The 27,970-nt window shown below is 40.2% G+C and overlaps 1 protein-coding gene across 1 annotated transcript in view; it reads right to left on the reverse strand.

Moving 5' to 3' along the window:
• The window catches only part of LOC117386095 (collagen alpha-1(XXV) chain), a 271,389-nt gene that overhangs the window by 14,013 nt on the left and 229,406 nt on the right, over positions 1-27,970 (reverse strand). The window contains exons 12-21 of the mRNA XM_055229087.1: positions 26,922-26,966; positions 25,998-26,024; positions 24,547-24,591; positions 11,603-11,635; positions 11,457-11,492; positions 8,159-8,203; positions 4,883-4,945; positions 2,420-2,488; positions 1,309-1,353; positions 29-73 (exon numbers count right to left, since the gene is read on the reverse strand). Of these exons, the coding sequence (XP_055085062.1) occupies positions 29-73; positions 1,309-1,353; positions 2,420-2,488; positions 4,883-4,945; positions 8,159-8,203; positions 11,457-11,492; positions 11,603-11,635; positions 24,547-24,591; positions 25,998-26,024; positions 26,922-26,966 (453 nt within the window). The remainder of the gene's footprint in view (positions 1-28; positions 74-1,308; positions 1,354-2,419; positions 2,489-4,882; positions 4,946-8,158; positions 8,204-11,456; positions 11,493-11,602; positions 11,636-24,546; positions 24,592-25,997; positions 26,025-26,921; positions 26,967-27,970) is intronic.

The following is a 27,970-nucleotide window of genomic DNA, read 5'->3' on the forward strand; positions in this document are numbered from 1 at the left end:
CCATTAAAAGTTCATTTTCTAAACTTACCTTAGGTCCAATTGTTCCGACGTCGCCTTTATCTCCAGTTTCACCCTAAGAGACGGAAAATGTGCTTAGTTTATCACTTCTCACTGCAGACATTTTTACTACTTTTTAAAAACAAATGAGGTTTGGAGTGTTAGCAGCAATAGTAGTAGCAGCAGTAGTTGAAGTACTGTGTTATAGTAGAAATCAGTGGTGGGTGAAGTACTCAGTTTTGTTAGTTAAGTAAATGTACAGATACAGAGGTCAAAAGATACTCAAGTAAAAGTAACATCTACTTTTAAGTATTTAAGTACCCGTTAAAAAATGTAAAAGTAGGTAGAAGTATTTCACACAAGTGTTCATTTAAAGTGTAAAATGTAGTGATATTGTTTAAAAATGAAACATATTTTGGTCGACAGTAACAGTACAAATCAATTTCTTATTTTTTTCTTATGAATTTTGTGGATTTATTTTTGTTTTGCTCAAAGCCGAAGCTTGAACTCAAAAACTTTAGACAGGATATTTCCACGAACATGGTAAAAATAACCCCTCAAATCAGATGAAAAGTACTTTTTACTTTTCAGTCCTGTTCAAAAATGTAGTGGAGTAGAAAGTACAGATACTGCTCTCAAATGTAGTGAAGTAAAAGTAAAAGTATCCACTGTAAAATGTACTTAAGTAAAGTACAGATACCTAAAGATTCTACTTATGTGCAGTACTTTACTACCGGTACTTTTACTTCGTTATTTTCCGCCACTGATGACCATTTTGCATTTGTATGACTGAAGTGATTATTTTGATAATTTTGACACTTGAGTTTTGTTAAAAAGAAAAACATAAGAAAATGAGGAACAGATACAATAATAACAAAGTTTCGATGTGTTAACTTACTTATTTGTACATATCAATATAATATTTAAAGGTCCTACACAAACTTGACTCTTGTGAGCGTTAAGTCATGTTACAATGTTGTTATATCATCAAAAAACATACCTGGAGTTGTGTTTAGTTTCATTCACACATTTGACAAACCCTTCTCCAAAGCTCAAAATGCTCTGTTCCACTTAGTGATGTCATTACCTTCTATCTACCTTCTTGTATTACCACATGATGACATCACGAGGTGGAACAGAGTGTTTTCAGTTTGAGAGAAGAACCTAAATCTGCAGGGTTTGTGTGTTAAACATGTACAAATGAAACAAAACACAACTCCAGGTCTTTTTGTGACGAGGAAACAACATTATACCAGCGTAACATGGGCTTTTTAAGTATGGACCAAAAAAAAAAAAAAAAAAAATCCTCACCTTTGACCCTTTAGGACCAGGCATTCCAGATTCTCCTTGCACACCCTGTCACACACAAGAAGAATATGACATAACACTTGGTAAATGGGTGTAAAATGAACCATAAAGCGTGCGGTTCAGAGAGTGTGTACGTTACATCAGTTCCACTTTTCTTATCTTCGCTCTGACTTTACAACTGGCTTTTAATTTGACAGAGCTGCCACACAATAGTCAGATTGTTTATTCAGACTGTCCCGTTGATAAAGAAGAGGTGAGCCAATTGGGATTTTTCACAGGACAAAATCCAGATCTTTGGCCGGTCCTTGTTTAGACTGTAGACCCAAAGCTACCTGCTGGATCGGGGCCAGACGTAAACACTCGTGAACCCAGCTGGATCGGTTTACTCTACCCAAAACTCCAGGGAGCGACTGGAACTTTTTAAACCATAACGATTTTGCCGGCTTTTGTTAACACAGCTGGATACTGGATAAATGACTACTGTGGGAATTAGCCTGTCCAATGTGTCTGCAGATTTAACAGGTGCAGTTACACTTAAGTACCAGTAGAGGGCGGCAAACAACAAAGGATAAAATACTAAAGGATTGAACCTGACAGTCTGCAGCTCAAATTAATCATCTTTTTTTCCTTGCTTCTTTTCGTAGATAGCTGTAAATGTTTACCCAAATCTGGATTGGTATTACATTTATTCAGGGGTGCATAATTCTAATTTAACACAACCATATTCGACAATAAAACTCAAAACTGTATGGACTTTAAAACAAACCCTCATCGTTCTTAAGTTCTGAGGTGGGCAGATATTTGACAAATTATTAAGTGCTATATAAAAAATGTGTTGTTTGATTTAAAATGCTGCAAAAAGTTGATTAAAACTGAAAAATGGAAGACACTTGAGTTATAAAAGTGATATTACTGCATTTTTATGGGCAGTTTAACACCACATTTGTCTGAAAACTTAATCAATACTTTTAAAGACATTTTATTGGACTGTCATAAAATTGTCTGAATATTTTTATGCTCCCAAAAATATCTAAATATTCACCCACGAGCTTTCCTGACTGTATTTAAACACTTGCTCAGTCTTGTTTGCCATTTGACCCCTGTATGAACTAACCTTAGGTCCCATGACTCCGGTTTCTCCCCGTTCTCCTTTTCCTGGAAGTCCCCGCTCGCCCCTCTCGCCCTGTGTGAGAAAACACACACAAAAATCAGTCTGCTGTCACGTCTGTCAGTCACTAGTAATGTCTGAAATCACAATAAGACTTTTTAACTTGTATATTTCACAAACACTAGTACTTTAGATTCCCTGTCTGGGCTCCTGCACTGGCTCCTGTTTCATATTAGGTGCATTTCAAAATGTTATTGTATGTTTTGTTACATTTGCGCTCTATGGGTCCTCTGTCTGCGCTCTATGGGTCCTCTGTCTGCGCTCTATGGGTCATCTGTCTGCGCTCTATGGTCCTTTGTCTGTGCTCTATGGGTCCTGTGTCTGCGCTCTATGGGTCATCTGTCTGCGCTCTATGGGTCCTGTGTCTGCGCTCTATGGGTCCTGTGTCTGCGCTCTATGGGTCCTCCGTCTGCGCACTGTGGTCCTCTGTCTGCGCTCTATGAGTCCTCCGTCTGCGCACTGTGGTCCTCCGTCTGCGCTCTATGAGTCCTCTGTCTGCGCTCTATGAGTCCTCTGTCTGCGCTCTATGAGTCCTCCGTCTGCGCTCTATGGGTCCTCCGTCTGCGCTCTATGGGTCCTGTGTCTGCGCTCTATGGGTCCTCCGTCTGCGCTCTGTGGTCCTCCGTCTGCGCTCTATGGGTCCTCTGCGCTCTGTGGTCCTCTGTCTGCGCTCTATGGGTCCTGTGTCTGCGCTCTATGAGTCCTCCGTCTGCGCTCTATGGGTCCTCTGCGCTCTGTGGTCCTCTGTCTGCGCTCTATGGGTCCTGTGTCTGCGCTCTATGAGTCCTCTGTCTGTGCTCTATGAGTCCTCTGTCTGCGCTCTGTGGTCCTCTGTCTGCGCTCTATGGGCCTCCGTCTGCGCTGTATGAGTCCTCTGTCTGCGCTCTATGGGTCATCTGTTTGCGCTCTATGGGTCCTCTGTCTGCGCTCTATGAGTCCTCTGTCTGCGCTCTATGAGTCCTCTGTCTGCGCTCTGTGGGTCCTCTGTCTGTGCTCTATGGTCCTCTGTAGGCGCTCTATGGGTCCTCTGTCTGCGCTCTATGAGTCCTCTGTCTGCACTCTATGAGTCCTCTGTCTGCGCACTGTGGGTCCTCTGTCTGTGCTCTATGGTCCTCTGTAGGCGCTCTGTGGTCCTCTGTCTGCGCTCTATGGGCCTCCGTCTGCGCTGTATGAGTCCTCTGTCTGCGCTCTATGGGTCATCTGTCTGCGCTCTGTGGGTCCTCTGTCTGTGCTCTATGGTCCTCCGTCTGTGCTCTATGGTCCTCTGTAGGCGCTCTATGGGTCCTCTGCGCTCTGTGGTCCTCTGTCTGCGCTCTAAGGGTCCTCTAGTAACAGAGCCCTATGAAACAGCGCCCTCTGCCTGTCACATCCTCTCAGTCTTTAATACAGTTTAAGACTAGACTGAAAACCCACCTCTTCTCCCTGGCATTTAATACAAGCTCGACAGAATATTTTGGTGTTTTATTGTCCTTTTTCTGTGTATCGTTTTATTTTTATATTTGTTTTTGCTCATTTTTATGTTTAAGTTATTTTAAATGTGCTACATAAATAACATTGAATTAAACTGCTAAAACAAGTCCAGGAAAGAGTAAAGTAGTGTCTTGTATTTCAATATCCCATTAGAATATATTAAGACCGGTACAATTAGTGCATTTAGATGAAGAGAAGTGAACAGGCCAAAAGAGGGCGCTGTGGTATAATCCCAGGTTCAGACTCATCAGTGACATTTAAAACTTAAACAGACATTTTTTCTCCACAGATACATATCTTTGTGCTGTGTAGAGGGATGAGATAAAAGACACTGTGCATATTTGTAAATGCTTTTCCCGTTTATCATTTGAAAAGCACGTCCAACAAAGACAACCACATTAAAGACACACTATGTAACCTTTTCCACTGGAGGGCCTGCCATGTGCTTGTCTCCATGGAGATATAATTGCTTTGTCTATTTCCATGGAGACAAGCAGGTGTGGCCACTAAATAACAGGTAAAATCTGTGGAGAGGAGATCCTGATTACAGTGCAAATGTTCAAGGTAGATTATTATTTTTTTAATTATTATTTTTATTTCTATGTATTAATTTTTTTATTTTTTGTATTTATTTTTTATTTATTAGTATTTTTATTTCTATGTATTATTTTATTTATTTTTTGTTACTTATTTTTATTTATTTTGTGACTTTATTTATTTATTACTTTATTTATTATTTTATTACTTTATTTATTTATTTATTTATTTATTTAGAGGAGATTGATAATGAACACAAGTCAGCTCATGCCATAGAGCAGGTGGTGTACATTTCACCAGAGAAGTTACTTACATTCAGAGACAGAAAGCTAGCATCACGCTATATACACATCAAAATAAAACTATTCCGTGTTGTTTCTTAGCTTAACTGAAAACACTGACCTTAGTTCCTGGGAGTCCTGGCAGTCCTGGCTCTCCCTGTGGACCCAGAAACCCGGGTTCTCCCTGGAAACCATCAGATATTAGTCACTTTCCCACAGTCCCACTCATCTGAACGCTAGCACTTCATCCAACTTGGTGCTAATGAGCTGGAGACACAAGATGCTTGGCCAACAGATCTGACAGAAGCATGCACACTGACACCGGGGACGACATGCACACAAATGGACGCAGGTTATCAGCGTTAAGTTCATCTGGATTGCAAGAATACTAAGTTTACATCAGTATATATCAGTGATTCTCAATGGTTTCTATAGATATATATGAAAACGATCCAAATGGGGACTTAACACGTACAATTCCATCCCCATAAAAACAAATCACTGGCTAAACTAGATCTATAAACGCGTAAATTCATGACTAAACCTGAAAACAACTTAGTCAGGTTTAAAACAGGACTCTGGTCTGAGTCAACGTTCAAATATTTAACCCCTAACTACAGCAAACCCACTGATTTCAACATCATACAGGTTTCCCAATGGCGCAAAATTAGGTTTGTTGCCATAATGACGGACAAAACGAACAAAATTAGCAAAGAAAAATGAAAAAGTTGTCCAAATGGGAAGCTGACACCCGTAAAAAAACTCTACCTGTTGATTAATAAACACAGTTAAACACGTAATAAATGACTTCAGACCAAAATATGCACATGTGAATGGATTGTGAGCGTCGTTAGTGAATGCAGTTAGATCAACGCCGCGGCCCGTAAGTGAAAACAGGACAATATAAAGCAGGATTAAAGTGCGATTTTTAACAGTGCCAGCGCAAAGAGAGGAAAAACACATGCAACGCAGCAACAAGCATCTTCCAGTCTTAACCATTTCTGCATTCCTCACAGAGCAGTGGAGCGGCTACGTTCTAAGGTCCACTGACTTGATAGCTATTCTAGATGGCAGCATATTATTAATACAGGCCTTTTCAATTTCACCATCTCCCTTTGGTTTTATAAGACACTGTAAAAGTCAACCTTCTGAATAAAAGGACTATAAAAACCCAGCTTGTGTGAGTAAATATCAAATGCCGTTCCAGGAGTGTTCACAGATACAACAAACCATTTTCCGTTCATTATTGTTTACAGATTTGGTATATCCAGGCCACTGACTCTCAAACCAAGTGTCTCATCGGGAAATGTTGACTTTTATTCTAACTATTATCGTTATAAACATTGTATAAAGGATTACTAGACATGTAAACGCAAACAGACGATACCTTCATCCTTTCAAAAGTCTGTTTATTCAGTTTAGACGGAGCTAAGAGTCAATGCAAGGAGCTTATCTGAAGTAGGACTATCCAGGGACTAAGCCAGAACTAAACTAAGACTAAAGCTGGTTTAATAATCCCAAATTGAACAAGTTTTGATGTAAATTGAGAAGTTAATGTCTGTGTAATCCCTCAGTCGTCCAGGTCTGATCCAAAAAAAAAGAGAAAATTCTGTTCTGTCAACTGGACAAAAAGTGAAAAGTGAAGATGTTTCGCTGCTCGTCCAAGCTGGTTCTTCATTTCTGGTCAGATTCCTCCTGGACAATACCTTATATCTGTCTGAAGGAGGCGCTAATTACACTGAAACTACACTGAAACACACCTTTTTGTTAGCTAGATCTAATAAACTACACTAAATGTGGAGTTATATTTTGCGTAATCCTTCAGGTACCTAATAGCGTCCTGTTGTTTTCCTTTCTTTTGTTTGTTTTTTGTCTTTTGGGTGAACCAGTTTGTGTCTTAAAGTATTTGTAGGTTTTTTTTTAGCTCTCTTAAATCTACTGAAGGTTTGTCTGTTTGGATATTCATGAGCAGAGAGGGCTTTTTCTGCATGTGTTGTTCTTCTTCTTGGGTTGTTCAGCAATTATTGGACAGGACCAGTGTCTCCAGGTAGAAGTCGTCCGGAAACCCAAACACACTGACCAAAACTTAGACTCATTCAATCACTACAACACAAGACTCAAGTGATTCCTACAAAGGGAAAAGTGAAAGAGGAACAACACGTAAAGAAAGCTCTCTCGACTCGTGGATATCCAAAATGGGCCTTCAGCAGATCTAAGAGAGCCAAAAAACAAACAGGACAAAAGAGAATCAGAACCTACGAGAAAAGGTCTAACCATTTTCCCAGCTGGTTTGCTGCTTGAAAAGCTTTAGATAAACTTCAGACGGCATGAAATCCTGGTCTATTTCAGATCTACAAACACTTAAAGACAAAAACTTGTCCACCCAAAGGACAAAACGCCGAGTGACAAACAAAGCAATGTGGTCTACTCCTGCAGTGAAGATGACAGCGTCACAAGAGCAGCTCAGGACACCAATCTGCGGTACATCTTAGCAAAAGAGAAAAAATGGTTTGAGAGGGGAGTTGAAAAAGCAATTTTTGAACAGGAATGGGGCCTTAGACATAATTTATCTCCTATTTATAACTCCATCCTCAGACTTAAGCCTAAACAAGAAAAACAATAGTGCTAGCCAGTATGCTAATCGATGTGAGAGCAGCCATTAGGGTTCTGAGCTCATTTCAAACAGATATAAAGCAGTGTCCAGCAGTAATCTGACCAGAACTGAAGAAGCGGCTTGGACGAGCAGCGAAATGTCTTAATTTTTTTTTGCTATATAACTTAAATTCATATATAACAAAACGAAACCAAGACTGAACTAGGATAAAATGGTTTGGTGTAAGTTTCCAGAAATATCACAATCAAACATCAGCCTGTGGTGAAATAATAAAATAAAAATGGTAATATTCCTGGAAAACTGACACTTTCATGATGATAATTAGGTTTATATATATATTTTGGGTTTATCGTGTGTACAGTTTGTTTGAAAATGTGGGAGATTTTTGTCATGTTTATGTAAAAAAGTCAGATTTAAGCTGTAGCTGGTTGAGTAAATAACTGTTTTGACTCGTTATTAGTTCCTTCTGTTGCAGTCCTGGACTTTTAATGAAGCAGTATATTAAAAAAAAAAGGTTTACTGGGACTATCCTGTTTCAGTATTAATTATTTATCGCGATATTTCTCTGCGGCGATATAACGTGCTTCAAAATATGTTATCGTGACAGGCCTAATCATAACTTTCCCCACAGAACACCACCAAAACCGACCACTCTGCAGTTATATCTCCACACCCTTCACACACTCCTGTCCTGTCAAAGTGAGCTGCTGCACACGTGAAGCAAATGGACATGTGGGACAACACTGTGGGAGCGGCTGAGGACAAAAACAGCAAAGCATTTACCTTTATTCCCGGGAGTCCAGGCAGCCCTGGAAGTCCTGGCTCTCCCTACACAGGAAGAGTGGCACACGTTACCGCCGAGCCGGGCTGAGGCGGGCCCCGAGTGGAGGCCCCAGGTGGAGGGCTTTGTTTAAGGCGTCTACAAGCTCTAGTGTAGCCAACTAATGTAAGTGGGAAAGCGGCCTACGGTCTGCTGACACCTCGAGGCAGAAGAAGGTACTGCACATGCACGTTCAGAGCATCTCATCTCATGCAGGCTTGATAGTGTGATTAGTGCTGGTTATGACACTCAAGCCGTCACAAGTGCAAATGTATAATCTGTAATTTCTACGTTTGGGCTACGACACTGGCTTTAAACACAAAGATACTAGACTCTAATCGATAATAAAACTAGTACTGACATTATATTTGAGCAATGATTATATTACAAACACTGTGGAACGTTTTTTTTTAAGTGCTGTGACCATTATTATATCATAAACACGGTGTCACGGTAAAAGAGCCTGGCGTTGTCGTAGGATTTGCACGATCTGAAGTGGTATTTTTCGTCTTTTTATCAAGATCACGTTTGAAACTTTTACGTAGCGACGATGTAACGCAATGACCGTATAACCTTGGTGCTTAAAATCTAACAAACCATAATAAGAAACAGAGAAAAAATGACATCGCGATGCTGTAAATTAAAAGTACAGTGGTCCCTCGTTTATTTTTGACAGTTATTCTATATGTTTTTTGCTGTAAAACCCCTCACCACACACTTTATACACTTTTCTCACACAGGCGTTAACGTTTTCTCACATTTCTCTCTTGTTTAAACACAAAGTTCAAACCTTCGTAGGCGTCTTTGTCGGTGCAGAACGTTTCATCGACATTGTGGGTTTTGCCGGGGAGAAAACAAAATGCAAACGTACAGCACTTCAGAGTCACACCGCGATCGAACGTTTATGTAAATTTGGCTGAAAAAACGCGATAAAGCGAGGGACAACTGTAGTACAAATAGTTTTAGCGTCATTCTGAGCTGGGTGGGACTGTCCCTCCTTCACCAAGGTCAGTGCGCCGTCAGCTCGGCTCTAGCGAACACGTGAGTTTGAGTAACACGGAGGCATTCTGAGGGGCGCTGGAAAAAAAAAACGAGAGGTCAGGCCCCATGTGCGGCCTCTGGGAGTCTTTGAAAACACCATTTCTGACGGGAGATAATTTAACGCTCTATTAATACTATTGTATTTATGGCATATGAAAAGAAAAGATTAGCGCCGTGTGGGAATGATCAACTCCAACTGCGCTTTGGGGATTCGGACACGGAGCTGTAAATTTCCAGAGCGCCTTGTGAAAGAAGTGTCAAAGTTAGGAATAAATGTCTGACTTTGGAACATGCTAGCGCTAACCAAACGCTAAGTAAAGGGCGAAGACTCAATCTGGGCGGACGTGTCTGCTCTGTCGGTTTTTTCGTGTAATATTTCACGTAATATTTAACAGGCTGTGACATGCTTTACGCCAGATGCCCTTCCTTACGCATTTATCCAGGCTGTGCACTAGTTCCTTCTTGCTAAATTAAAGCTACACCATTAAACTATTCAGGTAAAGAGAGAATTTAAATGATTTTTCCTTGCCTTGAATGTTTCAGTGTGCCAATAAACCCATCTGTCTCCATGGATATGAGTAAAAGTGCATGTTTTTCAAGGTTTTTGGACAAATGCGAGACGTTTATGCCATATTGTGCAGCATTTTCTTTGAACAAAGCACTAAAATTGCAACAGAGATGGATCACGCGCAAGAAATGCTACACGACGAGGCTTTAACGTTTGAAAGAAAACGCCTGAAGTTGCGTTAACACGGGCGATTCTTCAAATTAAAAGCCGCAATTTCGCTTGGTTTTATTTTGAAAGGGTCTCATTGACAGCTAACTTTTATGTCTCAATATTATCTTCATTTTGTCTTGGAAAAACATGTCAAACTCAATCAAAACAGATGTGAAGTGAAGCTAATGGAAACACAATCTTTGACCGAGGCACTGGACAGCCTGGTGGTTTGAGAATGTGACAAACGTGGGCCGAAACAAAAATGCATAACAATCTTTTTATCTGTGAAGAGTTTTAACAAAGACACGAGGAACATAAGACCGAATCCAAACATGTGTCAGGCCAAAGTAAATGTAAAAAGAGTCAGAACACTGTGATGCGCCCAAGTTCAAGCTCCAGCCTCCCATGGACTGAGCTGCCAGTTACACTATAGGCACAAGCTCAGATATGAAAGGAATGTGCGTTTCCCAATGAGAACTGAACATAAAATTCAGCTTAAAAAGGTCCAAACAATCCATAATTTCCATCTGGTCTAATAAGCAGAATGGAGCTACTGTTCGGGCCATGGGGTGATTTACTGCCACGCTCACATTTAATTAAAAAAACAATATTTAATCCACATTACGCAGGTGCACTGTAAAAACGCCCTGCTAAATATTCTTATGACATTTCCAGACTAGTTTTAATTGGAGAAAACTGAAGTTATTCCAACCGAATAAACTGCCACCAGCCAATAAACCGCTCAATGAACGCAGTTACCAGCTATACGGAAATTCAATAGGTTTCCATGGATACTGGATGGTTATGGTCGTATTTATCAAGGTTTTATCGTTTACATTTTTTCTGCTAATATTTTAAATTCTTCTATTTGTTTCTTGGCAGTAAATACATTTAATTTTTGTTTTGTTTTTTTAAATCTAAAAATGGCTTAAAAATTATATAGAGTTCATAATGTGCTTCAGTACATTTAAAGGTCTTATATTACTCAAAATTGACTCTTGTGAGCTTTAAATCATGTTATATTGCTGTTGCGTCATCAAAAACATACCTGGAGTTGGGTTTTGTTTCATTCACACAAACTCAAAACGCTCTGTTCCACCTTGTGATGTCATGAAGTGGTAGTTTTCAAGTTAACAGCTCCTTTTATTTACATTTAATTCAGTAAAGATTGGAAATTCCACAGCTGAGAATTTCTCCTTCTAGAAATGAAGGTGTGTGGAGTTTATAAACACAATGGAGCACTTCCTGTATCACCACATGATGACATCACAAGGTGGAACGGTGTGTTTTCAGTTTGAGAGAAGAGCTCAGCTTAAATATGCGGGTTTGTTTGTGTGTTAAACGTATGAATGAAACAAAAAAAAACACAACTCCCGGTCTGTTTGTGACGAGGAAACAACACTATAACATGTCATTGTGTGCGTAACGGCGCAAGGAAAATATTTTAAATGAATTTGAATTCCGCAGTCCTAATAAACGTTACGCAACGGAGCTTTTCTTACCTTCGTTCCACTTCGCCCGGGTTCACCAGGTTCACCCTAAAAAAACAACACACACATTTGTCATCTGCTGTTTGGGTTAAGCCCACGTGCACAAAGTCCATTACAGATAATATGATATAATATATAGTGTATTTTACTGCACTAACCTTGATTCCTGCGGCAGAGGACCCGGCGTCTCCCTGTGCACACAAACAGACAAAGAACATGAGATCGAGCAAAACCAGCGGAAGCAATTTTGTGCGGACAAAGCGGAACGCCGTGTAGCCCGGGCTGCGTTGGCGTCACTTCTAATATTCAATCAGCCTTTTCAGCTACTGCGCTTTTACTCCTCTCATGATCAGTTACGACGCCGTGATTTTTAGCACAACAGTGGTGTTTTCTTTTAAAACTTTTTATCCTGTACATCGTAGCCGTGTCATTTGCTTTAGTACAAATATAGACTGTGTAAAGAAGTGGACTGAGCGAGTGTGACGTCACCCACTGCGTTCGGCTCCAGTCAAATGAAGCTCGTCGAGGCCGGAGCGGTTATAGCGAAGAATTTGGAGTCAAGTTACATGTTTGGAAATCTGAACGCGAGTATCATAGCAACCAAAGAGCCAATCCGGAGCGAGGCTGTTGAAGGTAACGCTCCTTCCTGAGTGGGCTCTTAGCAACGCTGTCAATCAAACCTGTTGCTAACGCTAAAGGGAGTGACCTCGAGGAAAGAAGGCGCCTGATTTGTCTGTTATTAATGTTCATATCTTGATTTACAGACACAAAAGTGAAATAAAAACACCAGGATCATGTAGAGCGGGGTTAATACGAACATTTAAGACCAAAATGACAGTGGAAACGCAGTGGCTAGCAGGTTAGCTATGTCCATTTATATATACAGTCAAGGAGTACAACTTATAATAATTAAAACCAACCTTCGTACATTATGGCATGTAGTTATAAAAATCACCAGCAGATGTCGCTAGGCTCGTATCTGCTTGTACAATCAAGACAAAAGCTTTTTGTAATAAGCTAAACACAAAGTAAGCTAATTCTCCACTTGCTAAACAAACAAAACACAACTTCAGCTACGTTTTTTTTTTTTTTTTGATATACAACATTCTAAAGTTTCATAAATGTCAATATTGTTTAAAGTGCATTATGTAACTTTCCTGCTGGAGGTTCAGGCAGATATATGTCATTATCTATCTCCATGGAATCAAGTATGTGACACACCAGGCCAAGTAAAAGACAGATCTGTGGAGAGGCGACCCTCCATCATGGTAGAAATGGAGGTTTTTTAAGATATTCAGACATAATATAATATAGAATAATAAATACAAAAAGCCATACAGAGGATTTCAAAAAAGTAATAACTTCTAAAGGGAAGATGTAACAGACTTTCCACAAGAAAAGTTACGTAGTGCACTTTTAAAGGTTCTATATTAAGCAAAATTGTCTCTTAAGAGCTTTAAACCATGTTATGTTGTTTGAGTAACACTTTATTATTAGTCTATCTACATCTCCAAAGCTCAAAACGCTCTGTTCCACCTTGTGATGTCATGTAGTGGTAGTTTTAAGGCAGTTCTACCTTTAGTTCAGTAGTAGATTGGCAATTCCAGGTCTGAAATGATCCATATGGTTCTAATGAAGGTACGTGGAGTTTAAAAACACAGTGGAGCACTTCCTGTATTACAAGGTGGAACAGCGTATTTTCCATTTGAGAGAAAAACGCAGCCTAAAACGCAGGATTAGTGCGTTAAACATGTGTGAATGAAACAAAACACAACTCCAGAACTCCAGAAATCCAGATCCCAGGCATCTCTTATGTATTATTCTAATGTACTGAAGCCATAATGGGGCCAGTGCGTATAATTATCTAAAATGGGCGGTTAGTTGGTGGGAAAAGGGTCTCAAGCTGTGGTGCAGGGCTGTGGTTTCGCTTTATGGTAGTCATTACGATGCATTGGCCACTATAGGCATGTTTAGAACTGACGCTTTCTCTCTGGCAATAAACGGCGTGTTACTGTTTACAGCAAAGGTTCTGAGCCCCGCCACAGGTCTGTATCATCAAACATCTTATATGGGGATTTTAACAAGTTTATATACGTTTTATAGACACTTTAAGAGCTGGGTTTGGGGTTTTTTTGTGTTGGTTTCCCATGGTCTTTCACTTGCTATGTTTTTGGCAAAGCGTTTGTTGTCTTGTGCTAGTATTCTGCAGGTTGAAAAGGGAAAATGAATGTAAAGTCATGTAAATTAATGAGTTTTTTGAATATTTTCCCTTAAAATTAAATAAAAAGAACATGAGAATTGAAGAAAATGTTAAAAAGTACTACAATTTATTAAGGGAAAAGTACAGGACTACAGCAGCATGGGATTACTTCAACTGCTGGTAAATTGACGCAGTATTTATTTTACGTAAACGCGAGTGTCATAGGAACCAACGAGCCAATCCAGAGCGAAGATGTTGAAAGTAACGCCACTTCCTGTCCCCACCACTGGTTTGACAGGAGCAAGCGCTTGGCAACACCGTGTAAGACCAAAATGACGAGACAGTTTTCTAATTTAAAGTGAACTGGAGCCGGAAATACGCCCATGATCACTTCCTGTTTGGAACGTGGCGGCTAGCAGGTTAGCTCTGTCCATTTATATATACAGTCTATGCTTAGAAAAGTCACCAGGTTGTACAGAAATGGTTAAAAAAAAACGGGGTGATCGTTCTTTTGCAGTGGCCGGTCCAAAACTCTGGAACTCGGTGCCCATTGAGTTGCGTTCCATCTCTGACCTGCCTCTGTTTAAAGCCAAACTTAAAACTTATTTATTTAGAATAGTTTTTAGCACTTAGCCCTGTGACACTTTCTTTATTTTAATGGTGTAATATGCTGTTGATTTGTATGATGTTTATTGTTTTTAATCGTGTTTTTAATGTTGTACAGCACTTTGGGCAGCTTTGGTTGTTGGAAGGTCCCATAGAAATAAAGTTTGATTGATTGATTGAAAAAAAAAAGACAGTAATTAGCTGGTAGTTGTAGAATACAGCTGAATAAGTCTGTTTGAGTCCAAATGGGATTATACCTGTAAGAACGTCACATCTGTATTGAACTCTTACAGCCATAATTACATTTAGCTGTATTTATTACACAGCACAGTGCAGTTGGTAAGAAGTAGATTCAAAACTTCTCATTAAAACACAGAGCAATGAAGTAGACGACCATGTGCCTCCTCTGTTATTATCAGGCTCACACTTTAAGCTGGTGCGATTACGAATGGGAAGGAATGGAAAAGCAATAAGTCCTGTATTCTTCGAAGGTTTTGCCTTTGCCCTGTGTTCATAAAAGCCCTTCTCTGACTAATGACTAAAGTAATATCATGTAATGGTAAAAGTATTTAGCACTACATCAGCCACCATAGACTGTATATATAAATACAGGGCAACAGTGGCTCAGTGGTTAGAGTGTTGGTCCCCCCAACCCGAAGGTCAGAGGATCAAGTCTCGCTTGGACCAAGTTCTGTTGTTGTGTCCTTAGGCGAATGATTGGTGGTCGCTTCGTCAGTCTGCCCCAGGGCAGCTGTGGCTACAATAATAATACACCAAGTGTGGAAATGAGTGAATAATGACTAGTGTAGCACTTTGAGAGGCTTTGACAAGTAAAGAATTAAATGGATATAGCTAACCGCTCCTGGGACCTGTGTGTGATTGGTGTGGCGTCTGTTAAAACTATAGCACTTTGACTTCGTTTTGAGACAGTTTTGATCTTTTGTGTTTTACTTTGCACCAGTTTTGAACTCGTTGAGCCTTCGATTGTCATTTTACTTTGCTGCGTAATTCTAAATTTACAATTGTAACACTCTTATTTACTTTATAATTAAAAGAGCCGATTATTATTTACCTTTTTACAACCGGGGTCGTGTTACTTCCTTTCTACCCAAGGAATGATTCGTAACACGCTTCTTTGTACAGTCTATGTTAATGACTGATACTTAAACTAACAGTTGCATTTTTCTGGTGGAGGATCTGCCACTGTTTTGTCTCCATGGCGCTTAGAATGTTCCACAGTGTGCCATTCTGTAAATAAACTCATATGTTGCATTTATTTTTTTAAAAATAGGCGAAAACACAGATTCTTACTGTCAGGTCCCTCTCCACAGATCTGTAACGTGACCTAATTGCGTCTCCACGGAGATAGTTCAGTTTAATAATGCCATACAGTGGGAGAATACAGGAAAAGCAATCACATCTCCATGGAGACAAGCAGATGGCACACCCTCCAGCAGAGAAAAGTGACCTCGTGCAGCTTTAAACAAACCACTCTGCTGTAAAACATGTTTAGCAACTGACTAGAAGAAGTAAACCAGATTTTGGCTTAGTCTGAATCTTTCCCGAATGACACGCGGTTCGACGGAAAAAGTGTAAGAGGTGAGCCGAGGCGTGGCCCCCAGAGCTCGGCCCAATTATCGCCATGAGAATCCAGTCTGAGATTTAACCACAGCCCAACGGGGTTCTCTCCTACTTCATTACCGTCACCCACAAACATCAACAGCTATTGGCATCGGGGATAATGATACGGCAACGTGTGCAACTATAGGGGCGTTTTACAGCTGTTTGGACTAATGGGATCCACGCACGACGGGTTACTTTTACTTGGGTAGATTTTGTGTAAACTATATTTTATTTGCAGCATTCTTTGTTAAACTTTTTTAACCATGTGTTGGTTTAAAAAGTTTTATGTTCAAAAGGAAAATGCAGAAAAGTGAGTATAGAAGTTTGTCTTGTTCGTTTTAAAATACCAACTTATTTTACTTTCTCGAATGTTATTTTTGGAATTTTTGGGAATTTGGACGATACATACTTTGTCAACTTTATCTATGTTATACTCATAGACGTTATAAAGAATTCGACTGAGGAAAGTGACGTCACCCACAGCGTTCAGCTCCAAATGAAGCTCATCGAGGCTAGCGGTTATAGCGGCTAATCTGGAGCCGAGTTCTATATTATTATATTATATTCCGATTGGGAGTATTTTAGCAACCAAAGAACCAATCCGGAGCAAAGTTGTTGAAGGTTAAGAGTCTTCCCACCCACATCTCTGGTTTAGCAGGGAGCGGGCGCTTAGCAACGCTGTCAATCAAACCTGTTGCTAACACTAGCGGGAACAACCTCAGAGAAAGAAGGATTAATGTTCATATCTTGATTTACAGACACAATAGTGAAATAAAAACACCAAGATCATGTAGAGTGGGTTAATACCAACATTTAAGACCAAAATGATGAGACAGCAGCAGTTACGGAGAGAGGGGACAGATTTTCACTGGAGCCAGAGTTGATGGAGCCAGATCACTTTTTATTTGGAAAACAGTGGCTAGCAGGTTAGCTATGTCTATTTACATATACAGTCTATGGCTATACTATATACCAGGGGTGGGCAAACTTTTCTCATGAAGGGCCACATATAAAAACATAAAGCTGAGGGCCGATTGAGGACTGGTCGATAATACAGTGAATACTTGAAATCTGTGCGTTTATTACAAGTTAAACTGAACCACTAGACCTTCAGGCTTACATCCTCAGTGTGACACATTAAATATTTGATGTGTGTAGTAAGTAGATGAAATGTACAGTAAAAAGTACTGTTTAAGGTAATATGGGCCAATTCACCTGGAAGCTTTAGGACCAACAAAAATTGGTCTGAGGGCTGCATTTAGCCCCCGGGCCACAGTTTGGACATGCCTGCTATAAAAACAGTAACTCCCCATGTAACTCCACACTTTTACCTATAACCTTTATGCAGCTTTTCCCATGGCACACTATTGTTCTGACAATAATAAGATGAGCAATGGAAGTAACTGTGTATTTTATTGACCTCTGAAAATATATGCAAGGCAGCACAAACTACGGCTGCCTCCTTGGGCCAGGAAAAAGCGGTGCCAGCGTCTGAACTAGGGCCAGTTCACAAAAGCTTGGACCGGATCTTTAGCCTCCAAAATTATACCAACTGCTGCGCCATGCCAGTCCACAGCCAAACGCCTGGAAGTGCCTAAAAACAATTGAACATTTTAATGAGTTTTAGTTTGCTTTGCTAGCTACAGTGCTGTATCCAGAGCGGGGCAAAGCAGTAAAGGGGGGAATTGTTTTTAGAAGGACTTGGCGATTACATATTTGATGTTACAAGCTGTTCGAGGCAAGACTTCCATGCGAACAAATTAAAACGTAAAACTACATTTTCCTGCCCTACAAAATAACTCTGCTTTGTGTAAATGAGCCCAAATTAAGAGTAATAGTAAGTAGAAATTAAAGCCGCAAGCGGCATCGAACGGCCCTCGCGGCTTTGCACTCGGCCGACCCCGCACTCCCTGTGGGTGGCGCTGCACTTGTCACCAAACAAGTGAAAAGACATTGGAAGTGCTGATGCACAAAATGCAAAAACATGGGCTTCGTCCATGCACTCATCGTTGCAGAAGCAATAGGCCCCACGCCCTGTAGGGGCTCGGGCCTAATAATAATAAATACTGCGAATGGCTTTTAACCTTAATGATAAAGCTATAACAGTGCCATTGAGCAAGACACCTCTCTCAAATTGCCAATCCAATGCATGAACGTGATGATTGCAGCGGCCATAGGTGCAGATTAGCAGCCACGCCACCACCAGACCGTCCCAGGGCAGCTGCGGCTACAGAGTCTGGAATAAATGAATAATAAATGAAAATGAAATGGTAAAGCTGTGTGTGTCTGGAAAAGCGCTGTAGTCCTGTATGTGCATGAGACTACACTACCCATGATGCACCTGTTAACACTGCGAGTTAACAGTGCAGTGTTGTTCGTTACGGCGTGGAGAGCGGAGCCTCGTGCTGTCCTCAGGTCGTTCTGTCCAGTCTCGTGTGTAAGTGCCGTGTCCAAACGATGTGAGTGTTGTACAGGGATGAGTTTATTATTTTATCGAGTTTATGCGCAGCGGTGCTTCTCGTGTAATTACGCTGTTACATCCCGTCAGTCATGTTCCACTGTTCACCCAACAGCAACAGCCAATATTTAACCCTGTATTTACCCGCTAATCGTACCCAGCTTTTCCTATTCTGGCGTTACTGTATTTTCACACATTTTCAAGGTTTAAAGGTCCTATATTACATAAAATTGAGTCTTACGAGCTTTAAGTCATGTTATAATGCTGTTATCTGTTGTGTTTTGTTTCATTTACATGCTTGAGTAACACTTTATTATTAGTCTGTAACATCTCCAAAGCTCAAAATGCTCTGTTCCACCTTGTGATGTCATGAAGTGGTACTTTTCAAGTTAGCAACTACCTTTTATATTTTATTGAGTAGAGGTTAGCAATTCCAGGGCTGAACTCAACCAAACGATTCTAGTGAAGGCGAATGAACTTTAAAAACACAGTGGAGCACTTCCTGTATTACCACATGATGACATCACAAGGTGGAACGGAGTGTTTTCTGTTTGACAAAAGAACTCAGCCTAAATATGCAGAGATTGTGTGTTAAACGTGTGTGAATGAAACAAAACACAACTCCAGGTCTGTTTGTGATAAAAACATGGGCCGTTTAAGTTAATATAATGTGTTAGAGCGCCGACCTGTGGTTCTTTCATGTAACTGCACGCCATTTGACTTGATAGTTTATTGATGTTTTCTAACGCATATACTTAAGTCTCTTCTTTTCAGATAACTACACACACGTAACACCAACAAATCAGTAAAAAACAAATCTATACCCATCTCGTCTTAATATCACCTGCTTCTTTCTCGTCAATAAACTTTCTGAACTGCACACGTAGGGGTTTGCTTGTTCCTTCAGATCGAGGAAGACTCCGCTGAAGACCGATCAGGAACGCGTGCATACCAGACGCACACTATTTTACAGCTATATAAACTCCAAAACTCAAACTCGAATACAAAGGACGCTTACAAACTGGTCCAAAACTCTGATTGTATGAGGCAACCCTTTGTACATATGCATGTCTCAAAATTAAGGAATATCTCTTTCACTGCGTTACTTCGGTTACATCTGAACAGCCCCGTGTTCTCATTCACTCCTGTGGGTTCCAAAGACCTTGACTCCTTTCAGTGGGTGTCACTCCACAGCCCCCCCTGCAGTCTAAACAGTCTCTTTATGTATTATGGCGTTTCTCATTCACATCCTTTCCCCCCCTCTGCTGCGTGCTGCGTATTGTTAACTTTGGCGTCCCCAGCCCCAAAGATTAAAGATGTCTTCTCACCCCGTCCTTCCCTCCCCCCCCACCGTCTGCTCTCCGGTTTCCTCTCTGTCCAGCATATGTCCACACAGCAGACCCATACCGGCTCCACTCCTGGCGCACGCATTTCTTAACATCGACCCTATCTGCTAAAGTCCTTTGGGTTGGGTATTAGGTTATGTCTTTACGGGAAGCCAATTGTTCCATATGCTAAGAAACAGGCACTTTCCTGACACTGACAAATACAATGAGGCTATTATGTTATTCCCAGTGACACCATCTACGCAATTACACCACCTTCTGTCCAGCTCTGTGGCCTTATAAAACCCGGACAGCGAACGGTGACAAAACACAGGAGTCCCAGTTGGTAAACGGGCACATTTTTATACAGCGCTTTTCTACGTTCAAGTCACTCAAAACGCTTTACATCGAGGAACCGCTCACACATTCACACACACATCCATACACCTGTGTACGCAGACTGTAGAGTGTATAAAAAAGTGGATTAAGCGAGTGTGACGTCACCCACGGCGTTCAGCTCCAGTCAAACGAAGCTCATCGACGCTAGCAGTTATAGCGGCGAATTTGCAAACGTATCATAGCAACCAAAGAGCCAATCAGGAGCGAAGATGTTGAAGGTAACGCCCCTTCCTCCCTGCACCGCTGGTTTTGTTTAGCAATGCTGTCAATCAAACCTGTTGCTAACGCTAGCGGGACTAATCTCCTGGAAAGAAGGCGCCTGATTTGTCTGTTCTTAATGTTCATATCTTGACTTACGGACACAATAGCGAAATAAAAACACCAGGATCACGTAGCGCGGGTTAAACGAACATCTAAGACCAAAATGACGGGTCTGACAGCAGCAGTTACGGAGAGAGGGGGCGACAGTTTTTCAATAGAAAGAGAATCGGAGCCAGAGTTGATGAAACCAAAAGTGCACCCATGCTCACTTCCTATTTGGAGCTAGCAGGTTAGCTTCGTCCATTTATATATACAACTGATGACACGGACAACGGAGGCGAGGTGAGTTAAGTGTCTTGCCCAAGGACACAACGACAGCGTTCATCTGTGGGAACCGGAATCGCACCGCCAACCTGTGGGTCAGTGGATTTGTCCGTTCAACCAATGATGTTTATGTCGAACGCGGGATTTGAACTGCCAACTAAACCTGCCACAATAACACATTTTAGCAGCATATATCGCGAGAAGAATATCACGATGATAAACGACGATATCGAAACTACTTTTTGCCGCTGACACAATAACAATAAAACAGAATAATTATAATAATCATTAAAAACATGAGCTACAGCAACAGAATAGCAGAAATAGCTAATAAATTTGTACTTTTTCATCCATCTTCAGCTCAAATTTCACCATATTACATAAAAAATACCCGAAACTTCTCCACTATCGTAACAAAATTGTGCATATGATAAATATTGAGCCCCAAAATAATTGTTCTATCCATCACAAACTGAACTGTGAGTGGATATAGTCATTCTGGTGCCACGTCGACCGCCAACCGTCGGATCACTGGACAAACACTGTACCATCCGAGCCACTGTCGTCCCAATTCTCAGCCCGAGTTTAAAAAAAAAGCGAAAATCCAAATTTCTCCCGCCTCGTGCTACTTCAGGGGCATTGAGAAAGTTTTATTATCTCTTTCCTCTGTTGTCTCATTCTCCACACATGGTATCCCTGCATCTGTTTCTCCAAATGGCGTCTTTTTGGCAGATGTATTTTGACAAGAAAAAAGGAACAGGAAAATGGGCCATAAAGTGTGAAGTTATCAAAGTTTTTCTACGGCGAGCGATCGTAAATTGATGCTGACATTTTGAGCACACTCTTTGTAGCGGCTGGTTTTCCGGTTATGTTTTTGTTTTCAAGAGGCACAGAAAGTTTGGGGAAAAGTGTACCAGCTTGAGTTTTTGCTTGTGTAGTTTTACTAAATTCACCCAAAACACTTGTGGTTAATATGTTTGTTTAATGTTTAAAGGTCCTGTATTACGCAAAATTGATTTACTGTGAGATTTAAGTCGTGTTATAATGTTATTACATCATCAAAAACATACCTGGAGTTGTGTTTTGTTTCATTCGCACATGTTTGAGTAAAGCATTATAACATAGATCAGAAAATAGTGTAATACAGTGTAAAAAAAAGACGCAGCAGATGAATATGGACCAGTGGATTCAACAGATCAGTGTGTGGAGGAAAAACAACTTTCTCCAGATAAACTCAGACAAGACTCAAGTCGTCATCTTTGACCCACAGAAACATGGAGAAAGTGTCAGCAGTCACCTCCAGTCTCTCTCTCTAAAATCTTCAAATCAGGCTGGAAATCTAAAGGTAATAATGGACTCAGACTTGAACTTTAACAGCCACATCAAATCAATAACATCTGCAGCTTTTTACCACCTAAAAACATGTCAAAAATCAAAGGTAAACTGTCAAAACCAGACTTAGAGAGACTTATCCATGCATTTTTCTCCAATAGGTTTAGACGACTGTAACGTTCTGCTCACTGGCCCCTCCAAACGAGCCACAGAACAGAACATCCAGAACACTGCGGCTCAGGTCAGGACTAGAACCAGGAAGTACTTCACACATGTGTCCTGTGGCTCAGGTCTCTGGCTCCTGTGGCTCAGAGACTTTAAAGCAGCTCTGTGTGAACAAGTCTCTCCATGGACCAGCACCAAAGAACATCTCCTACATGTTAGAGCCACATGAACCATCTCACATGAGGAGGACTTCAGGGACCGGCCTCAGAGACAGGACTAAACATGGAGAATCAACGTTTCAGTTTTCTGCAGCCTAAACCTGGAACAACCTTTCTAGATACGACACAGGCCTCAACTTTGACAATGTTTAAATCCAGGCTCAAACGGTTCTGTTTAGCTGTGCGTATGAATGAAAGGTTTTTATTCTGCACTCTTCTGTTTTAAAGTGATTATTTTATGTTTTGATTTGTATAATTTTAATGTCCTTCTTATTCTGTAAAGCAAGAAAACTCGCCTTGCCTTAATACGAGCCCTTTAACAGCTCGTGTAAATCGTGAAATAGCCCCGTTTCGTGTCAAAAGTTTACTCAGACGAACATCTAAATCGACCTAATTTCACTTCCAACTCGCTCCTCTTCTATAAATACCATTTTAACACGATAACAGCAGACCTGGATGGAGCCTGAGTCGGTTATAAATATGATGTCAGCGCGGAAAGCAGAAAAATTAGGCCTTGAAAGCGAAAGTGCTTTTGGATCCAAACATGAATCTATTACAACTTGAATCCTACACAATCTGTCCGGCGTGGCTTGCTTTTTTGGGTTTTTTTTTTTTTGCATTTTGCTGGAATCCCGATCTGACAAGCTGTCTCGGTGATAAATGCTCCGAAATGAACGCGGTCTCTGTCCAAGTAGAAACTGTAGCATCAGTGTAGCATAGCAATTAAGCCAACGTCAAGCACAAAGGGAGTTCGAGAGCCAAGCCGGTCTGTGAGAGCTGTACGGCTAATGACACTCGACGTACTACATCTTGTCATATATAAGAGCTCGTGCATATGTTCCAGAGCGTCTACTGAGCACGCTCCAACGCATAAACAACCAGACACGCGAGCCAAGAGCCGGGTAGCAGTGGTTTACAATGCACGATCGGGGAAATATGGTAGATTCAGACTCAAATGCACCGTCGAGAGCAGTTCTGAAGTTAGTTTTATGAGTTAAACTTTTCTACTTTTTTATTTTAGGTCCTGTAAAACCCCAAATTGACTCGTTTGAGCGTTAAGTCGTGTTTTAATGCTGTTACCTCCTCAAAAACAGACCTGGAGTTGTGTTTTGAGCGACCCTTTGTTATTAGTTTGTAACATCTCCAAAGCTCAAAATGCTCTGTTCCACCTTGTGATGTCATGAAGTGGTAGTTTTTAAGTTAACAGCTACTTTTTTACCTTTAGTTCAGTGGAAATTAGAAGTTCCAGGGGTGAAATTATACAAATGTTTACATCACAAGGTGGAACAGAGTGTTTTTTTTGTCAGTTTGAGAGAAAAACTCAGTCTAAATCTGCAGGGTTTGTGTGTTAAACATGTGAAAAATGAAACAAAACACAACTCCAGATCTGTTTGTGATGAGGAAACGACATTATAACGCGACTTAACGCTCAAAAGAGTCAATTTGGGGTTTTATAGAAGCAAAAATAAAGATCAGAATACAATAGTAATACACGCGCTTTAAATACTGTATGTTTTGTGATGTGATGTTTTTGTGTCTTCTGTTTTCTAGTATAATCCCCAAAACAAAACTTATAGGGTTTAAGATATTAGTTAAGGCCAGTGATGGACTGTAATGAAGTAAAAGTGTTGGATTTCTTTGGATACTTTTTACTTTTACTTCACTACATTTGAGAGTAGTATCTGTACTTTCTACTCCGCTACATTTTTGAACAGGACTGAAAAGTAAAAGTATTTTTCAAAATAGTTTAAGACCTGCTGGAAAGCCTGAAGGTTTATTTTTGTCAACTTCATAATTAGAGAAAAAGAGAAATTTACAAAAAATAAAAACAGCCATTAAAAAAAAAAAAATGCAATCGTTTCTGTTGAACAAAATTCAGCACAAATCTTTATCTGAATCTTTATTAAAACTCTTAAAATCTGTGTGAAATACTTTTACTTTTTCCTCTTTAAGCACATTTTTAAACATGTACTTTAATACTTTTTTTACTTGAGTAATTTTTGCTCTGGTATCTGTACTTTTACTTAACAAAACTGATACTTCTTCTTCTTGATTGTAATCTTTTAAGAACGAGGACTGAATAAACTGGAAACAAGCTTAAAAATGACAAATCTTGTTTTTCATCATAAATCCTACTTTAGATTGAAATATTCTCACATTTTCATATAGTTAGAGTTTAATTTTTACTCACCTTCTCCCCCGTTTCTCCCTTTGGTCCGTCCTCGCCCATGTCGCCCTGTAATGACACCGCACATAAATATCTAATTAGCCGTTATGCTAAGCGCTAATCAAACAAATTCGACCTGCTTTCTACCTGGACTTATTTTCTAAAACCATTCTTTGCCAAAACCAGCACATTATGTCTGATGCATCTGGCTCCTTCAGTACTTACAAAACTCTGCAGTGAAAACTTTAGCTTGAAACTCGAGTTTTATTGCAGTTCCTGGCAGCTCCGTTAGCTTTTCAATTTGAATAAATCCTGATGATTTTATATTAAGAAGATGATAAGTGTGTTAAATCATAAACTCTGCTAATCTGACATCATAGCTGGAGCAGAACATTAGCTACTACTGCAAGGCTCCCTGTGTCTGTTTATGGACTCTTTTTTTTTATTTTTACAGTTTTTAGTGTAATTGTCCACTTTTATTCACGTTTAAGATATATCACTAGAAAGTCCACCTTTTAATCCAGACGTTTTTGTTTGGAGGGGCTATGGATGCTCAAAGTTTGTAAGAATCTAGAGTCGTTTATTGATGCTAGCACAACCCGTCCATGTTTGCTCCACTGTTTTAATTCAGTTTAAATGTAGTTATCCCCCTGTACTGATTTATATAACCTATAAAGATGGATTTTTAAAAATTACAGTCTCATTTTGAACACTCTGCGGTTTCCATTTGAACATTTTTACTTGAGATCGGTTGTGCTTTGAAAGTTGGGCAAAAATCTTTGGTGGAGCTAATGGGGGTGAGGCATTGGCCAGTCTAGGGGATGCTAGGGCCCCCTAATCCCCCTTCCTGGTGCCCCCTCAAGCCCCCTTCCTGGCAGCGCCCCTGCATAAAACTAAAATACTACTTCTGGCCACAGTAAAGGACAAACACTGATTCTGACGCCTCACGAGAGCCGCTTTTTTGGAAAACATGTTTAAATTTAGCTGTTTTTTTGGGCTTTGTTTTGTTTTTTGTTGCTAATTGTTGCTGATTCATTCATTTTTGCTTCACAGCGTTCTTTAAATGCGACGTCAGTGAGTGGTCCCTGCAAATATGCTGATTTGAATACAAGTTTTCTCCAAGTTCAAATGCCCAACTATGGTTTTATGAACACAGCAACGCAATTATTTTAAGAAATACAAAAGTTTAAGTACGTAAACAACTTTAATACTGAATTTTCCTGGTTGAACGACTACCACAGTGGATCAATACACTGCTAAAACAAGGCCCTGTCCGACGCTGGATTTAAACCAGTTGTGTTTCTCAGTCTTTTAAGAGTGCCTTTAATGACCGTTAGTCCGACTTTATTATCTCCCTGGTGGTCAGAACTTTGGGAACGGTTAGAAGTCTTGTTTCTCCGTGAGCTGCTCAAACACGGCGCAGATCTGGGGCTTATGCTTAGAATAATGTTTAGAGATGAGAGTTAGCGTGTTACCTTTTGACCGCGCTCTCCCATTTCGCCCTGTTGGGAAAAGGAAGCACAGAATTACAGACAATCTCATGTGCGGGATCTACAGCTGCCACCGGGGGCAGGCATGAGTCAAGGGTCACAACAAAACTGAAAGAGCTGAACAGTGAAGGGAAGAGAGATGGATAAAACGCACAAAGACTTTACTCATGTTAACTCAGGAAAAGTAGAATTTCAAAATACTGAATGTACTACTGCAACTACAACAACTGGGGCTTGTAGTATGATGCTGCTGCTGCTACTACTACTACTACTACTACTACTTCTGCGAGAATAAGTACAGCTACTTTGTTTAAAACCCAAGACTTTCTGATTCTATGGTGAGCAAATTCAACAAAACATTTACTGTATTTTCCGGAGTATAAGTTGCACAAGCCAAAAAATGCAGAAGAAAGAATAAAAAAACATATATTCAGATGCGATTTATATGTGAAATACAAGTCGCACCGGCCAAAAAATGCAAAATAATGAAGAAAAAAAAAGTATATTTCACATATAAGTCGCATCTGAGTATAAGTCGCACCCCCGGCTATGAAAAAAATATGAAAAAAGTGTGACTTATAGTGCGGAAAATACGGTAATTAAAAAAAAAATTAAGTAAAATATTTTCTCAACTATTTCCCAAATATGTTGCAGAATTAACATACAATAAAATATCACAAAAAAACAATAATAATAAAAATAAATACAATTATTTGAAAACTTCTTAAGTAATAAATGCAAACATCTTTATATGGAAGTAAAAGCAGAGGGAGATTAAAAAAAATAAATAAAAAAAAAGAGTTTATGATTAAAAACTACATGAAAAATCCCCCAAATCATAAAAAACAAACATTGTGATTATCATTGTGATTGGGAATGATTGAATTGATTTTCATAATAAAAATTGACCTTGGCTCCTGGGATACCGTCCACTCCTGGGAAGCCCATATCCCCCTACGGACAGCATAACAACACACTGTCAGCCACTCCACGTGATGCCAGGTCGGGACATTGTTTTTCCTCAACTTCCTGATAACCTTTGACCTTTGCTGGGGCCACATTAGCGTCACAGATGTTCCTTATTTTCAGTCTCGATAACGCAGTATCCAAAAAGACCTAATTTAAACATTTTGAGTGATTATTCTGGACTAACGCTTGGCTAAGACTGATTTAATTCTATAAAATTCAATAAACCCACATGGGAAATTTGTCAGTACAGAGCGTAAACAAGCTGATTACAAGCTTAATTTCTTTGGTTCGATTTGGGACACGGGAGGAGACGTGGAAAAGTCAACTCAGGGTGCTTGTGGTTAGTTTGAATTTGTGGTTTGAAATTGGCAAACCGACCTCAAGTGAGTTTGATGCCAGAGATAATTAACCTCTGACCTTCGCAAACCAGCCGCATCATCAGTGAGAGACGCTCGCAACTGAAAGAACAGAGTTTATTGAGGCGGAGGCAACATTGTTAACTTGAATACTTAGATTTTTTTCCCATTATTACAGCTCCTTTCTCTGCTACAATGTTGTAACGAGACATAAAGAGTTATTTAAAGATATGTGGATTTAATCTAGAATATTAAATGATGCACTATATGAATTTTGTGATGAAGCGCCACTGTCTGTCTCCATCATAGACTGTATATATAAATGGACATAGCTAACCCGCTAGCCACCACGCTCCAAATACACTGCCTGGCCAAAAGAAAAAATCGCCACCTGGATTTAACTAAGCAAATATGTTGGTGTTGCTGCAGTTGGTCCGGTCTAGGTTCAGCAGAATGAGGTCAGCTGACGCCTGAATATACTGAATGACCAGGTTATTACGTCAACGGATTTGTTCTTCCCTGATGACACGGGCATATTCCAAGATGACAATGCCAGGATTCATCAGGCTCAAATTGTGACAGAGTGGATCAGGAGCATGAGACGTCATTTTCACACATGGATTGTCCACCACA

This window comes from Periophthalmus magnuspinnatus, chromosome 18, assembly GCF_009829125.3.
Source record: "Periophthalmus magnuspinnatus isolate fPerMag1 chromosome 18, fPerMag1.2.pri, whole genome shotgun sequence".
Lineage (NCBI taxonomy): Eukaryota > Metazoa > Chordata > Actinopteri > Gobiiformes > Gobiidae > Periophthalmus > Periophthalmus magnuspinnatus.